A 15,175-nucleotide genomic window follows, 5' to 3' on the forward strand; every position below is an offset into this window, starting at 1 on the left:
AAAGAATGTTCAAAACTCTTAGTGCCTGTCTCCAGGATCTCTGAATGGGTGTCCGCGGGGGCCAGGAGATCGGGCAAGGCCCCCTCCTGCTTTGAAGTCTGTTAACATAATGCAATGCGACCTGTACCCTCCCGTCCCCTCTTCAGGCTGCACCTTCTCAAACCTACTGAGGCCCAACAGCAAACACGCCTTGGCAGCTACATGAGTGGACATGGGGTTTTTGAGGTTGAAAGCAACTGAAACCAGCCCAAAGCTGCTGATGGTAAAAAAAAAAAAAGGGGAGGGGGTTAGTGTTAAGATTCAAATGTGCTCTTGTGCCACCCAAGGGCAGGAATACAAACGTGGCTCAGAATGGACTGGACACAGAAAATCCAGGTGTTGGCAACCTGGAAGCACTCGTTCCTGTCTGTCCCTCTGCTTCCTCCTCTGCGCTTGTCCTTGTCCGGGCTTCTCGGGCCTGGGTTACAGAGGGGTTAACAAGAGGTCAGCCATGTCCTCAGGAATCCCTTCACCCCAGTTCTTGTTCATCAGAACAGGGTTACTGATGGCGTGAGGTGCCCACCACGGTCCAATGATAAACACAAACACTGGGAACTCGCCACTGGGATCCTGTGCATTTAGGGGGAGGGGTAAATTATGGGTGAAACAGTATCTAAAACTGGTGGGGGGAGGGGAGAGAACGGTCCATCTCAGAAGACACCACACGAAGAGGAAGCCACCTTGAAACTCGAACTGCTTTCCTCCACTTGTGCTGAGAAGGAAGTTGTGCACGTGCTGGCCAGGGAACTCCAGGCCTGACCTCCAGTTGGTCCTGCCTCCTAGGAGTGTTAGTGTTAGTCAGTCACAACACTTGTTTTTTCATCTTCACCTGAGGATATTTTATCATTGATTTTAGAGAAGAGGAAGGGCGAGAGAGAAACATCGATCAGCTGCCTCCCATAGGTACCCTGAGACCGGGAGTCAAACCCATCATGTTCTGGTGTCCAGGGGGACGCGCCAACCAACCGGGCCCCTGGCCAGGGCGCGATGTGTTTGAAGTTCCGTGTCACCCTCCCTGAGCGGTGATTCTCCCTCCTCCAGCGCTGTCAGCACCAGGCACCTCGGCTTCACGCCACCTTTGTGCCCCTTTCCCATTCCGAATGAGAAAACACGCGAGTACTTTGTGCACTGTAAGACAGTATGTAACCAGATTGTTACATACTGAAATGGCTTTTTAAAATCCATTTCAAACACAATGTAATTGGTCTATTCACTTCCTTCTCCAAGTAGCGGGGTCTTTCACCCCCATCACAGGGGTCTCCCTCGGCAGGTACAGAGCGTCAGAGGCTACAAGCCAAAACAATACCGCCCATCCATAAAGACCAGACTGGGTGTTTTCCGTAGGACGCACATGCATTTTGTATGTCTTTGGCCCACTGCCTCCGGAGAGCGCATCTGTTACAGTGCAGTGGGCTAGGAGTGGAAACCGCCAGCTCAGGTCCCCTCTGTACCTTATTAGAGGCCGAATTTCCCTTTAATGCACATGAAGACCTTTCATTAGCAGTTACGGGAGCCGCACGCATCAGAGACAAACACAGACCCTCACCATTGTGATCTAGAAGAGGTTATGGGGGCACCTCCCTGCCTGGTCGGAGAGTTACGATATGCAGAGATGCATGGTGACGTGAAGGGGGAAAATTACAATCTTTGTGACGATTTAAAAAAAATGAAATGCAATTTAAAAACCTCAAAATGGAGGAGGCCAGGAATCGCAGGCTGATCGACTCTAGGAATGCATTAAGCGAATGAGAGCCAAAGGACAAGGTAAACAAAGGTGGGGAAAGATTACCCAGGGGATCGGACAGAATAAGAGCCATCTCCAACACTCAGAGTGCAACCCTGCAAGGGAGGCTGCGGTCCAAGAGAAGGAAAGGCCATTTACCCTCGGAGGCAGTAAACACTGTTGAAAGTCAAACAAATTCTCTGCCTCCATGTCCACAAGGGAAGGGGGAAGAAGCCAGAAATGGCTGTGCCCCGGAGAGGGGTCAACGAAACAAAATTACTGAAGGAAATGCAGGGACACCTGGGTTTATGCCTTCGGGTGGACACAAACGCCAGGAGCAGCGTTTTCCTACTGCAATCAACTCAGTATTAAGCAATGCCTGGAAACGGGCCGCCCTGCATTGCTACAGGTCTGATGAAGAAACGGCAGAGACCGCACTTGGGTCCAAATGTGAAACCAGTCGTTTTTGGATTAAAAGAGAAAGTCATCTTTATCTTTCTCTATAGTACAGCATCAGTGGGTCAGACCTTGCTTATACTTTTTATTTTTTGCAGGTGACAAGGATGCACAGAAAAAGAGATGATATATTGAAAAGGACTTCCAGCAAGTCCCAGAGGAAGCGTGGCTTCAGCACCCCGTCCACTAACCCTTCAGCCCGTGAGGGTTCCAGGGAATGCTTAAGTCAGACAGGAGGCTGCATCCGTCTTTGGTAGACTGCTTGCGACTGATTCAATGAGAGGATTGAAAATGGGTGCCTCACTCACAGTGGTGAGAAAATGCAACTGACCTCAACACCAATCCACAGAATCAAATCGTGACTCCAATACACTGATCACATGATGTAAGGGCTTAGTAGCCTCTGAGAACAAGGATACAGGTCAAGAAGTGCCAGGGATAGACTAAACCCCTACAAACTTGTCGCCACTCCGCAATGTGGGGAGGGGGTGGCCTTAGAAAGCATTTCTGAACCCACAGACTGTATCCCCAAAACCACTGCTGAGGCTTCGGAATAGCCATTCTGGGTCCTGCAGTAGCCCTGGAACCAAGCAGGCTTAAGGTGCATTACAGGGAACGTCTACGTAAAAGGGAGCTCAAAGCAATGGGCACAAGGCCACACCTGTTTGCTCCAATGAACTGTTAACTTCCCAGAAGCTCTGGCTCTGCATCCATTCACGCCCTGTCTCTGTAACTGGGGCATCCGTCCAAACCCTGTTCCACTCTGTTCAGACAGGTTCGGACTCGAGTGGGTTCTAAGGAGCACAGCCTTAGGCCACAGAATACAGAAGCAGCCACGGCTTCTCCCTCCCCTTTGTACTATGTGGTAGGCACAGATCTCCTCCCTTCACTACTTACACACTAACCACTGTCACCCCTCCCCTTCATCCCAAGTGAGGATGCTCTGTTGAAATGGACCAAAGCACTCTGCAAGGCACTTGATCGTGCTCTCCACAGACAAGCACTCGAGTCACCTGCTTAAAACAAGCCCTGCAGAGGACCTTGGGTTGGCCCTGGGACAGCGCTATCCCTTTTAAGCACCCTGGCCCCATTTCTCTGACGGAAGGATGACAGCAAAGGACACCCAGGGAGAACAGAACAATTGATAAATGGTACATTACACATTTAACTTGGATAAGGGGTGTTTACTCTACAAACGGAGTTTACAACTCAAAGAAGCATTTCATAACATTCTGATAGCCAGTTTAATGCCAGCACAATTTAAAAGTGAAGCTGACATAGGTGTTCTGAAGAATGCTATAAAAACATAGTGATCAATGTAGTAACATTTTAAAAGACACTACATGTGAATGCTATAAAACATAGTGATCAATGCAGTAACATTTTTAAAAGACACTACATATGAAGTATGTACATGCTGTAAATGAGAAGTCACAATAACCTCCATTAATTAGGGTAACAATAGATAACATTTCAATTTTCCAGCTTTCAAAAATGGGAGTTACTTTACCTCAATGTTAAAAGAATAAGGTATTTTGGGCAGTGTGTAACGAGTCATTCCCCCCAGGTATTTTTCATTAATAATGCTGTTTTTTTGCCCTGGCTGGTGTAGCTCAGGGCATAGAGAGCTGGCCTGCGAACCAGAGTCGCTGGTTTGATTCCCAGTCAGGGCACATGCCTGCGCTGTGGGTCAGATCCCCAGCTGGGGGGCTGGTGAGGAGCAACCACACATTGATGTTTCCCTCCCTCTCTTTCTCATTCCCTTCCTCTCTAAAAAACTAATAAAAATCTTTTTAAAAAAGAATAATGCTGCTTTCTAAGACCTTATAAAGCTTTGTCAATGATTATGGGGTTAATGGCAATATTTTTACTTCCTTGGTTCATAATTTTCCACTAAATTAACACACGAAGACTTGTTTGTTCCTGGGTAAGTGAATAATTTATTAGACCTGGTTTATGAGCTTTTCTCATTTCAACTTGAAGAAACTGCAAATATTTGTAGAAGAGGAACCACATGCATTTGTTCCTGAACGCTGTCAGAACGCAGCCCCCACCGAGCACGGAACAGCAGCTGCTCCCTGATGCCGCACACCGTGGAGGCTCACCGCCCTGGCCTGGCTTCTCAAACCACGCTCCCGCCACAGTGCCATCGCACCTCCTCCCTCGACCGTCATCAGAGTCTTCCTTTGGCTGCACACACACACATACATCGCTGTGTGTTATGGGCATCTAAACAATCATATGGAATTGACACCAAAGAAATCAGGCCTTAAAAAAACATAACTGAATTTTGTTAAATTAACCTTACCCCACAAGGAAAACAGAAATTAGGCTTATGTTTGAACTTATGTTCCTTAGTTTTGCTGTTGCTCAGGCGTGCTTTGTTCAACTCCACACATCCTTCCAAACCCAGGGGACGAGGATGCGGGAAAGGACTCAGCAGAGAACAGGAGCGCAGGGCGGGCACCTGCCCAGTTGACAGACACCCACCTCTGCCTGACACGGTCCCGCTCAAGCAAGACATCGTTGTGGGCGACAGCAAATCAGCGTGCAGTTTCTCAAAGACAATTTGGCAGTACGGGTTAGAAGCCCTCGAATTTTAAATACCTTCGACTAGTTAAATTCACTTCTAGGAACTTATCCTAGAAAACTAATTACGCATGTGAGCGAGTGTTTGGATTCTGGAAGGATCAAGGACCTGAGCTTTTTAAAAACAAAAACCTGCTCATGACCCCATACATATACTGGACAGACAAGACTGAGTGCCTGCTGTGTACCACCCTCTGTGCTGTGTGTCTTACCTCAACCCCTGTGAACTTCTGACACTCACACCTACCACATGCAGCTAACACACTCGTCTTTCTCCTCTCACCTGGACGAGGAAGGGGAGGCTAAGCAACTGGTCTGAGGACACACTGGCGGGCGAGGAGCCAGGTATGAATCCAGCTGCCTGATCCCAGAACCCCCTCAGTGGGGCCTCCAAAACAGTGTTGTTGGAAAAAAGATTTCTCGGCCCTCCTCGCCCTTGACCCATTCCTTCTGATGATGCTCCCAGCTGCTGAAGTCTTCCAGGTGAAAATCGCCCTGAGCATCACAGGCATTCGCTACCCGCAGGCAGACCTGATGTGGGCGTTACACAAAATAGCGGGATCTTTGATGATCTTTCAAATACACATCACTAGCTTTTTTCCAGCGTACTCCTCTCCTCCCAAATATTTTTCTTCACTCAAAAAATAGGAGATTTTTATTTCATGGCATGAAAATATAAACACGAAGTCCTAAAATTTAAAAATACACATAGAGCGAACTTCATTTTCACACAAAATATAGCCCTTTGATAAAGTAATTTATTTTGTCCAGTTCCTGTGCCTGTGACCTACGGGCAAGAGGACTGGTGAACCATTGCCTGAAAACACGCCGAGGCGGACCTCTGGGAAGCAGCGCCTGGAGCGACTGCAGGCCTGGGGCGGGGGGCGGGGGGCCTGGAGAAGCCACGAAGCCCAGGCTTCCCGGGGTGCGTGAGCAGCGAGGTGCTCGAACCCACCGTGGGCGCCGGGAGCTCTGGGTCAGGAGTCGGCACAAGCAGCACTGAACCGTGTGGGTGAGGAGCGGCGCCTCAGAGGTACAAAGGCGATGGACCTGGAGGCCTCAGCTCTGGTGAAGACGTTTCATCTTCTGGAAGTGAGTAGGTAGAAGAAAGCAAAAACAGCAGCTAGATAGAATATGCTTCAAACCAAATGAGTGAGCAGTCCAGATGGTTTTATTTATATATATTTTATTATCGGATAGAAAGACTTCAATATGCAAATGTATTACTTCCAAGATGGCCCCGATGTGATCCTGAGAGTCCACGTTAACTCCTGTTCCGGAAGCTTCCTTTCCTTAGTTGTTGTACTCTTGCAGAGCCTGGGCCATGAAGAGTTTGCCTAGGTTCTGGGCGGTGAACTCCTTGATATTCTGGCAGTAAGTATTAATTTGGCCTGTGTGTATGGGAAAGTGAAGAGTGAGTTATAACGTTCCACAAATGATCAAATGACCTAGAACACCGATCACACAAGAAATCAACGTAATACGGAACCACTGGTATTTTGAGTTAAAAGGATGTAAGAATCCATCTACTTTTCCATTAGGGGTAATAAGGATTAGCAGTTAAGCTATGTCCCACTCTTGGCTACACAGAGAAGGGAAACTACAACTTTAAAACAAGCTGTCAGCAGTTAAGAACACACCGACTGCCAATAGAAATGCAGGACCACGCGCTCAGCCCAGCAGGGCACCAGGCTGAGAGCAGCAGTGGCAGCCCAGGAGGGCAGGAAGGGTCGCAACCTGCCTGCCCGCCGGATCCGGGGGACTGTGGAGCGGCTTTCAGTCTGTGCTCGGGGAAACCCGAAGGGCTCCTCCCCTCCTCGGAGCGGCCACGGAGCCAGAGCACAGAGTCCGCGGGAAGAGAGGGCTCTGCTTTTAAGTCTCACAACTAATGATCTCAACTGCTGCTGCAGTCATGTGTTTTTGAATGTATGAGAAGCACCATTCTGTTTGCACCGGACCTTATGTGAGGAACGTGTCTCGGTTTTCCAAATTTAATTTACACCTGTTCTAGAAAGCTTTACAGAACTTAGATTTTTCTCCCACCCTAAAAATAGATCAACAGAACTGTATCAGTAGAAATTGTGGAAGATCAGATTTTCTTTGAATAGGATTTTTCACTCTAATAAATGCCTCGGAGACAATGGCTGACTGAATCAAACAGCATTTAACAACATTTATATAGAAATAAAGTACTTATAGTTAGTAAGATCATGATGAATGTTACATATTCAGAATCAAGCCCTGGTGTAGAACATAAAATAGCTACCACTCAAAGGAGGTGTTAAATGTTAAGTATCTCCAGAGAAAGTCCACCCAGAATTACATTCATGTTGCTACAATTTAAGGGCAACACTTTCCCATTAAGTCAGAAAATTCAATTCAGTTCGAACACCACACACAGACTTGGGCTCAGGGCAGTGCTAGAACATGACAAGTAAATAAATGGCTTCAGCTAAATGATCTTCTGCACTATGAGATTATAAAATTTTTTTTCTTACTCTCCATGAAAGATAACAAATAAAACCTCCCATCTTAGAAAGTTTATAATGCTATCTCAAAAATGTTTCTGCAAACACACAGTCAGGCACTGAACGGGCCCTGAAAACAACACAGCCTGACAAATTCTTAAATTCTGAAAGTACAGGAACCAGATTCAAATTCGTCACTCAACCATTTTAAACGCTCTAACTTCTATGACGTATGTTTTCTGTTCTTCCCACTCTCTCCCCGCCGCCTGCTTTCTAAAGAGCAGAAGGAACCAGCCGCGTCCGCACGGGCACACAGTACCTGCGATGAGCAGAGAGTCCATCCGGGCCGGCGCCTGGAGCGGCTTGAAGAGCTTGGACAGGTCCTCCTCGGGGAGCGGGGGCTCCCCCCGGCTCTGGCGCTGCATGTTCTCCTGCTGGCGGCGCTGCTGATACTAAGTTCAGAGGGAAGATGACGTGGTTATTTTTCTCTGACAGTAAAACAAGAACTCTCTCACTTACACAACCAGCAAAACCCCACTGTTCTGAACTCCCAACTGTTTTACAAAGGGCAACCCTTGGTTCCTCTTGCTCCTGAGAGGCTACACACTGCAACAGAAGAAAATTTCTCGGTTGTAAACCCAGTGTCACTCTGAGCTCTAAGAGCCTGTAACTAATGTTTCAGAAAAACAAAACTGGTTATGTGAGAAACCGGAGGCTTAAAAGTCAAAGCAGCTCAGGATTAATTAGTGAGTGAGGGGGAATAACTGCCATTTCTTACCATGGGGTCAATGACAGCATTACAAGAACAAGTTATCTCCACTTTAATAACTCAATAATGAACCGCCACATGGAGGAATTCTTTCAACTTTATCCCTACTGACCAATATAACAACACTGATGAAGTCATTATCACATTATTTTAACATCATCACTATATTATTATTATTATTATAATACAGATAATCATCTGTGCTTTAAGTCAGTAGCTAAGAATAAGTATTATTAGCTCAGATAATGCTGCAACAACTTTCCAACCCTGGACTCCTATGATTCTTTGGAGAGAAGGTGGGGATATATATAAAGGTATGGATCAGCGGTCCCCAGCCTTAGCAGCATCAGGGACCTGTCTGTGGAAGATGGGGTGAGTTGTGGCGTGGGGACAGGAGGCGGAGGCAGTAATGCAAGGTTCCCCGCCAGTTACTCACCTCCTGCTGTGCAGCCTGGTTCCTAACGGGCCAGGGACTAACTTGGGGGAGGGGGGGTTGGGATGCCTAGTACAGATCACCTACACATATACAGATCAAAGTACAAGCGAGAGCTAATAGTCGTAAACTGCGTACAACAGCAGGGGACATAACATCCCACACACAGTCTTAAAAGGCCAGGTAATGAGAAGCCAAAGTGGGCAGCACACATTTTAAGTTCCTGGGGGACGGTCCTAGGAAACCAGGGGAAATGACAGTTCTTCCTAAAGTAGAGGAGTAACTTGCTTTGCAAAGATTCCTATACTTAATATGGGTTGTGGTAAGAAAAAATAAACATCAAATGCAAAATTTTAAGGTATATTAGAATTCTGAAGAAACAGCTGAAGACTGGTTTCCAGAATCAACCGTCCCACCAGGGACACGTTTTCAGTCTGACACCCAGGGCCGAGTCCTTCACCTGAAGGAAGGGCCAGCAGAAGAATGCAATCAAGTAGGGTTCGGGGTCTTTCTCCCCCAGTTTATCCAAGATTTTCACCATCACCACCTTTACCACCATTTTCTCAGTTAAAATACTTTATATATGTGTGTTTGTAATTCTAAGTATGGTAGAAACAAAGTATTTTAAATTTCATTAAAATAAACAAACACTGACATTTAAAAAAAATTGATACCACATTTTCAAAACCACTGAATTCTACTATTAACAACACGTACTGAAAAGCACATTTTAGTGCACACAAAGCAGTCACACACAAACACTCCCACATACGGACACTTCAAGCAGTACGGCCGTGGTATGGCTGCAGTATCTCTTTACGGAGACGACCTGTCTATGAATCAAATATTAAGAACACTTCAGAGCCATATAGCCCAAAAATAATACCCTGGGAACTGTGAAAATCAGGTGGCCTTCAGGCAACACTAATAAAGAAAAGGTTAAATGGCCACAGCAGTGTATGTGCGTATGAGCATGTTCAGGTAACTCTAGGGTTTTCATCTGTATTACACCATCTATTTCACAGCAGTTGGTCTATTATCTCGTATCAAAATTGCTTGCTCTTAATCACAATTGCTCAGTTTTGTAAATGAACTAAAGATTGCTAACTATGCTGCAATGAGCCACTACCAAGCCAATTATAGTTAGTAAAGAAATGAGCTGTGACACTCCACAATCTCTCTGCCGATTTTCGCAATAAATGCAACTCTTATTTGCATAACCTTGGCATTACAATCTGAGCTTAACATACCGGCTCTCTTTAAGCAAGGTATTTTTAAGTACAACTTGTAAGTAATATATTAGAAGCATACTACACCAAGATAATCTTTTAAAGTATGATGGAGTTATTACTAGCTAAAAGTCAGTGCTTTATCAAAGATAATTTAGACCATTTTGAAGATGACTCTTGAAGCATCCTACTTCGAAATGAATTCTGTTTGAAGTTTTCCGTAATACCAACCTGGTGTTTCTGCTGCTGCTGTTTACTCATGTTCCTCATGTAGGTGTTATACTTAAGTATATCTTGGCTCATTTCATCCACTCTGTCCATCAGCAATTGCAGTGTCTTTCCCAAATGATTGCTGAAACGTAAATATACTGACATGTCACATTTTAAAGTTACAGTTCTGCCACTGCTCTGGAAGAGTTCCGAGGTATTAAAGTGACCTGCCATTTGCTAAATGAGTAAGAAGGCATGTACACATACAAGCCAGGGTAGAGGACGGGCTCTGAGTCAGCTTGTTATTCAGCCTTCCGCATCTGAAACAGCTCAGTTTCTTTTTGTCAGAGCACATGCATGTCAGGGTAGGAACTGTTCAATGTACCTGGCAGGATATCTACATGTATATTTATTTTCCTTACAACCAAGTTTAACCTAAGGTCAGTACTTCTGAACCCTTTTCCTTAGCAATCCCTCCCCGAAATGGTGCTCCACAACATTTACATCGGTAGCCACAGATAGGAAAGACCATGCAAAGAGACTAAGACTTCTGGCACACGATGTCTCTATCTAACAGGTTTTCAAAGAGCAACAACAGCATTTAATCTGCAAAGCCGAACGAGAGGGCTTCTCTGCTCTTGCTCTTGCCCTTCCTAGAATCTGTGGTACAGTTGTCCCTACTTCTTTTCCTCTCCAGAAATTTCTACTGCAGCTCATTTACCAGTATCTTGTAACATGATGCTAATGCACATCACTTTATGAACATCACTGATGTACTGGCTAGAAAATGACCGGCATATTCACTGATGTCTGCTTGCAACCATCTCCTACCACATGGTAAGGCCCGCTACTGCACGTGTGCTATAAAATCCACTGGCTGACGAAGAGTATCCATTCACTCATTTCAAGACCTATTACGTCCCAGCTTCAGTGCTGGCAAACGGAGACAACAGTGAAAGAGACATTCTCAGTCTCTGTCTCCACTGAGCTTACCACTGATTGGGGGTGGGAAGAAAGAAAAGGGGAAGAGGAAGTAGAGACACTTATAGAATGACAGGAACGTCTCTTTAGGGAGACAAGAGGCTGAAAGCAAAGGGTGAGAAGGACGCAGCCTGAGAGAGGGGAGAACTAGACAGGTAAGAAGAGGGCATGACTAGAGCACAGCACCAGGTCGAGGAGGTCAGACGGGCACACAGGGGAAGCCATTTGCTGCGCCACCCGACACCCAGCAACACTGTGAATGAGACCCCTCAATTTCAGGTGAACGGTGCCCTGGAGTTCAACATGTTCGTCACTGGCTTGGCCTTAAACTTGAGAACGACCACTCTGGCGGCTCTGCAGAGAACAGACTGGAGAGCAGAACCAGGAAATCTGGTAGGAGTCTATTGAGGCCTGCTGGGGAGGACGCACAGAAACTGGGATGCTCTCACGTGGTGGTGGGGTGAAAAAATGGTGTGGCCACTGCAAAAAACACCTGGCGGCTCCTCAAAAAGTTAAACATAGAGTTGCTGGAGGACCCACCAAGTCCATTCGTCAGTACTTACTCCAGAGAAATGAAAACATGCTCACCCAAAACTCTGCACATGTATGTTAACAGCTGCATGATTCTTAACAGCCAAAAAGTAGAAAAACCCCAAATGTCCTTCAAAGGATGAATGAATCAAACGTGCTTCATCCATACAACAGACTACTACTGAGTCATAAGAAGCATGCAGTACTGACGTGTGAGTGAAACTTGTACTAAGTTGTACTAATAACATTGTACTCAGTGGAAGAAGTCAGATGTAGAAGGCCTCTCACCGCACGGTTCTGTTTATATGAAATGTCCAGAACAGGCAATCCACACAGAGAGAAAGCCATCAGTACCAGCCAGTGGATGCAGGATGGAGGAGTGGCTGGTTCACGAGTGGGGGCTTTCTGTTCGGGGCGATGACAATGTTCTGGAACCAGTGGTGATTGCTGCACAACATTGCAAGTTCATTAAAAGCCAGTCAATTGTACTTTTTAAAATGGAGAGTTTTACTCTTTGTATAAAATTCTACTAAAAATTTTGACTATTAAAAAAAGGATAAAATGAAGTGAAAGGTTAAAGAAAATGGATGATGCATGAGGTCAAAAGATGTCTTTCTTTAGCTTTGATTTTTAAGATGAAAGAGTCTTAAACAAGTTTAAATGTCCTTCTTAAGAGATGCATGTAAAGTCTCTTGGGGTTAAGAGTCATGTCTGCAATTTTCTTTCAAATAATTCAGGGGAAAAGTACACAGTTCGTTCGTTTGTTTTTATGTGTCTAGAGAGCAGGTGCAAATGTGGTGAGACACACCCTGGTGAATCTAGGTAACAGGGTTCTGGGGTGTTCACTGCATTTTACTCTTTCAATTTTCCTTAAGAGGTAAACATTTTCAAGATTTTCTAAAACTGGGGAAAACAGGGCAATGAATAGAGCAGGAAAGAACCCACAGAGAAGCCCTGGCTGGCGTAGCTCAGTGGATTGAGCGCGGGCTGGGAACCAAAGTGTCCCAGGTTCGATTCCCAGCCAGGGTACATTCCTGGGTTGCAGGCCATAACCCCCAGCAACCGCACATTGATGTCTATCTGTCTGTCTCTCTCCCCCCTCCCTCCCTCCTCTCTCTAAAAATAAATAAAATCTTTAAAAAAAAAAAAAGAAAGAAAGAACCCACAGAGAGAGGCACGGAAGACGCTGAGAAGGAAGGACAGGAGGGCAGGGACGGGAGTGGCCTGAGGGGGGACCCTGGTCCTTTCCTTATGACCAGTGAAGAACCGAGGCCCTAAAAATGGTATTAAATGCAAGAAGTGCCATAACTAACTACATGATTAGTTGTTAACTAAGTCACTTATGTCTTTAAGTGTAACAGGAACTCAGAGAAAGGAAGGACCAGCATCAACCCTGGGACCAGGTGGCTGGGGCAGTGCGGAGGGGATGCACAGCGACCGTGGAGAAAGAGTCCTGAAGGCGAGTTACTGTGGTCTGCGGAGAAGGACCCAGCGCCTGCTCCCAAAGCTTCAATGCTGGATGGAGGCTGACTCCGCTGATCTGAGTAATGAGAAAGGTACTACTAGAACAGACCACTGTCTCCACCAAAAAAGTCTTTAAAGTACTAATATTATATACTACAGTATTATGTATTAAAGTACTAATATCATATATGTAACTATAGTGAAGAATGCAAAAAAAGCACAGGCAGCGTGGACTTTAAACATTTAATAACATTTATATAATTATAATGCTCTTCAGAAATATAACCGATAAGAAATACTAAAAAAAAAAAAAGACTCAAAAGTCTGCATAATAGTCTTTGTAAGGCAAAAGGAATTAACAGTAATACGTAACTATTTCACAGATACCAGGAAATCACAGGTCCAATACCAAGGGCGATTTTATGGGGGTCCTTTCAGGACCAGCTCCACCAGGATACTCGAACAGGGAGTTACTGTTAGGAGTCTCAAGAAAACAGCCTTTCCATTCACTCCCAGGGAGACAAGAGAAGCGAGCGCAGACGCCCTGACACAGACGCCCACCGGGACCTGCGGGGACAGGTCAGCTCTGGCTGCGGTGCCCATTTACCCTCAGTATCCTCCTGCGATGCCCGCCCTGAGTGTGCTTTTTAAAAGAGGAAATAAAAATAATTGTTTTTTCATGTGTGAAAAGCTAAAGGCTTATGTAACACATTTATAAAAAATTAATAAAAGCTGTTACAAAATAGCTATTACCAGAACTTTCATCTAATAAAATTAAAAATTAGAACTTTTTAAATGAAGGGACTGTTGCATGTTTTATTCGCAGCACAGACAAATTTATCAGGTAAATCAAAGAACTGGTAACCACATATGGGTTGTGAAAAAAAAAAAAGCAAGACCAAACAAAATGTTTAAGGAGCTGCTTAAGAATGATTTCTGATGTGGTTTCTTAAGAGAAAATTTCATGGCAACTGGCCTGATTAATGTTATAAGATAAAATCTGAAATGAACAAAGCTTTTAAAATAGTATCATCAGTGTGGGTCAGTGTGACAGTGCATTGGCGTAAGCACTGCCTCAAGGCTGCCTCACGGTTTCTCCCAACAGGGGCACCAATGTGCCCTTAGGGTGACTTCACGTGAAAAAGCGAAGGGCCTCACCTCCTATTCCACCACACAAACACCGGAGATAAAAACTAAAATACAGTCTTTGTCTCGATCTGCGTAGCTATGGCGAACGGGGAACATTTTCTTGGCTATTAAAACTGATGATGCCCGGGACAGACAGACACCGCGCGCCAGCTCGCTCACTGCTAACGTGAGAGCACAGAAGGGCTATGTGTGTTCCGTGCGCTCCGTAAAGGAAGCTTGGGGAAAGGTGAAGACATAAATTATGCAAGCAAAACCTTTCACATAGTAAATTTAAAATTATTATATAACTATGTATTTAATTCATCAAATTGTAACTTTGCGTTTCTGAGAAAGGTTCTTAGCTCGAAGCTTTAAATACAGGTGTGCCAAGTGGGTTTGTAAAAGCAATAAAGAAAAATATGACCTTCTAAAAGAGACGAATTAAAGGATTATTATGAATACATGCTTGCAGTCAAACAGCACGTTCTTTAGTGCCAAATCAGCCGCGCAACCTGGCTGTCTCACGCACGTCGCTCGCCACCCCGTTTCCTCCTCCGCCTCCCATGAAGACTCTCTCGGCCTCTGCGTGCACGCACGCAGTGAGGGGTGGCACCTCGACCACTGCTCTGGCCATCCCCGCGCAAGAAGACACCCGGCTCCCTGGCCCCACAGTCCTAGCCATCCTGGGGCATGCAGGAGACCCCCAGCTCTCTGATCCTTCTGGGTTTATCCCACTGGTTTTATGGCAAAGAATTTTGTATCATTCTGTTATACAAGCTTCCATCTGGGATAACTAGAAATCTGATTAAGTAATTGAGCTTCTGTTCCAAACTCATTCCTTAAGAAAACAATGTTTCTTTCAGCCATTCAACAAAAGCATACTGATTGCTTACCTACTCTGTCCATTTAATTTCCTCGTATGGGTGTGTTAGCCCTTACCCACCACACCACAATCACTACTATCAAGCTTAAAGGGCTTCGGAGAAGAGCTCTATATAGCAATCTGTTCATATTTCTGTTAAGAGAATAAATGAGGGGGAAAAAAACAGTAACACCATAAAGGAAACAATTTGTTTTGGAACACTTCAGTCAGCATTTTACCAATACAATAAATAATCTTAGCAACTAGATATGCCAAAGCAGTCTCGGTAGAGC

The 15,175-nt window shown here is 45.3% G+C and overlaps 1 protein-coding gene across 1 annotated transcript in view; it reads right to left on the reverse strand.

Annotated features, from left to right (window-relative positions):
- Positions 1 to 5,976: 5,976 nt before the first annotated feature.
- Positions 5,977 to 15,175, reverse strand: part of EIF3H (eukaryotic translation initiation factor 3 subunit H) — an 82,884-nt gene continuing 73,685 nt past the window's right edge. Inside the window, exons 6-8 of the mRNA XM_045861462.1 lie at positions 9,938 to 10,058; positions 7,595 to 7,727; positions 5,977 to 6,198 (exon numbers count right to left, since the gene is read on the reverse strand). Coding sequence (XP_045717418.1) covers positions 6,101 to 6,198; positions 7,595 to 7,727; positions 9,938 to 10,058 — 352 coding nt within the window. The 3' untranslated portion in view covers positions 5,977 to 6,100. The remainder of the gene's footprint in view (positions 6,199 to 7,594; positions 7,728 to 9,937; positions 10,059 to 15,175) is intronic.

This window comes from Phyllostomus hastatus, unplaced genomic scaffold (genome assembly GCF_019186645.2).
Source record: "Phyllostomus hastatus isolate PE091 unplaced genomic scaffold, TTU_PhHast_1.1 phas_scaffold_21, whole genome shotgun sequence".
In the NCBI taxonomy this organism is placed as follows: Eukaryota; Metazoa; Chordata; class Mammalia; order Chiroptera; family Phyllostomidae; genus Phyllostomus; species Phyllostomus hastatus.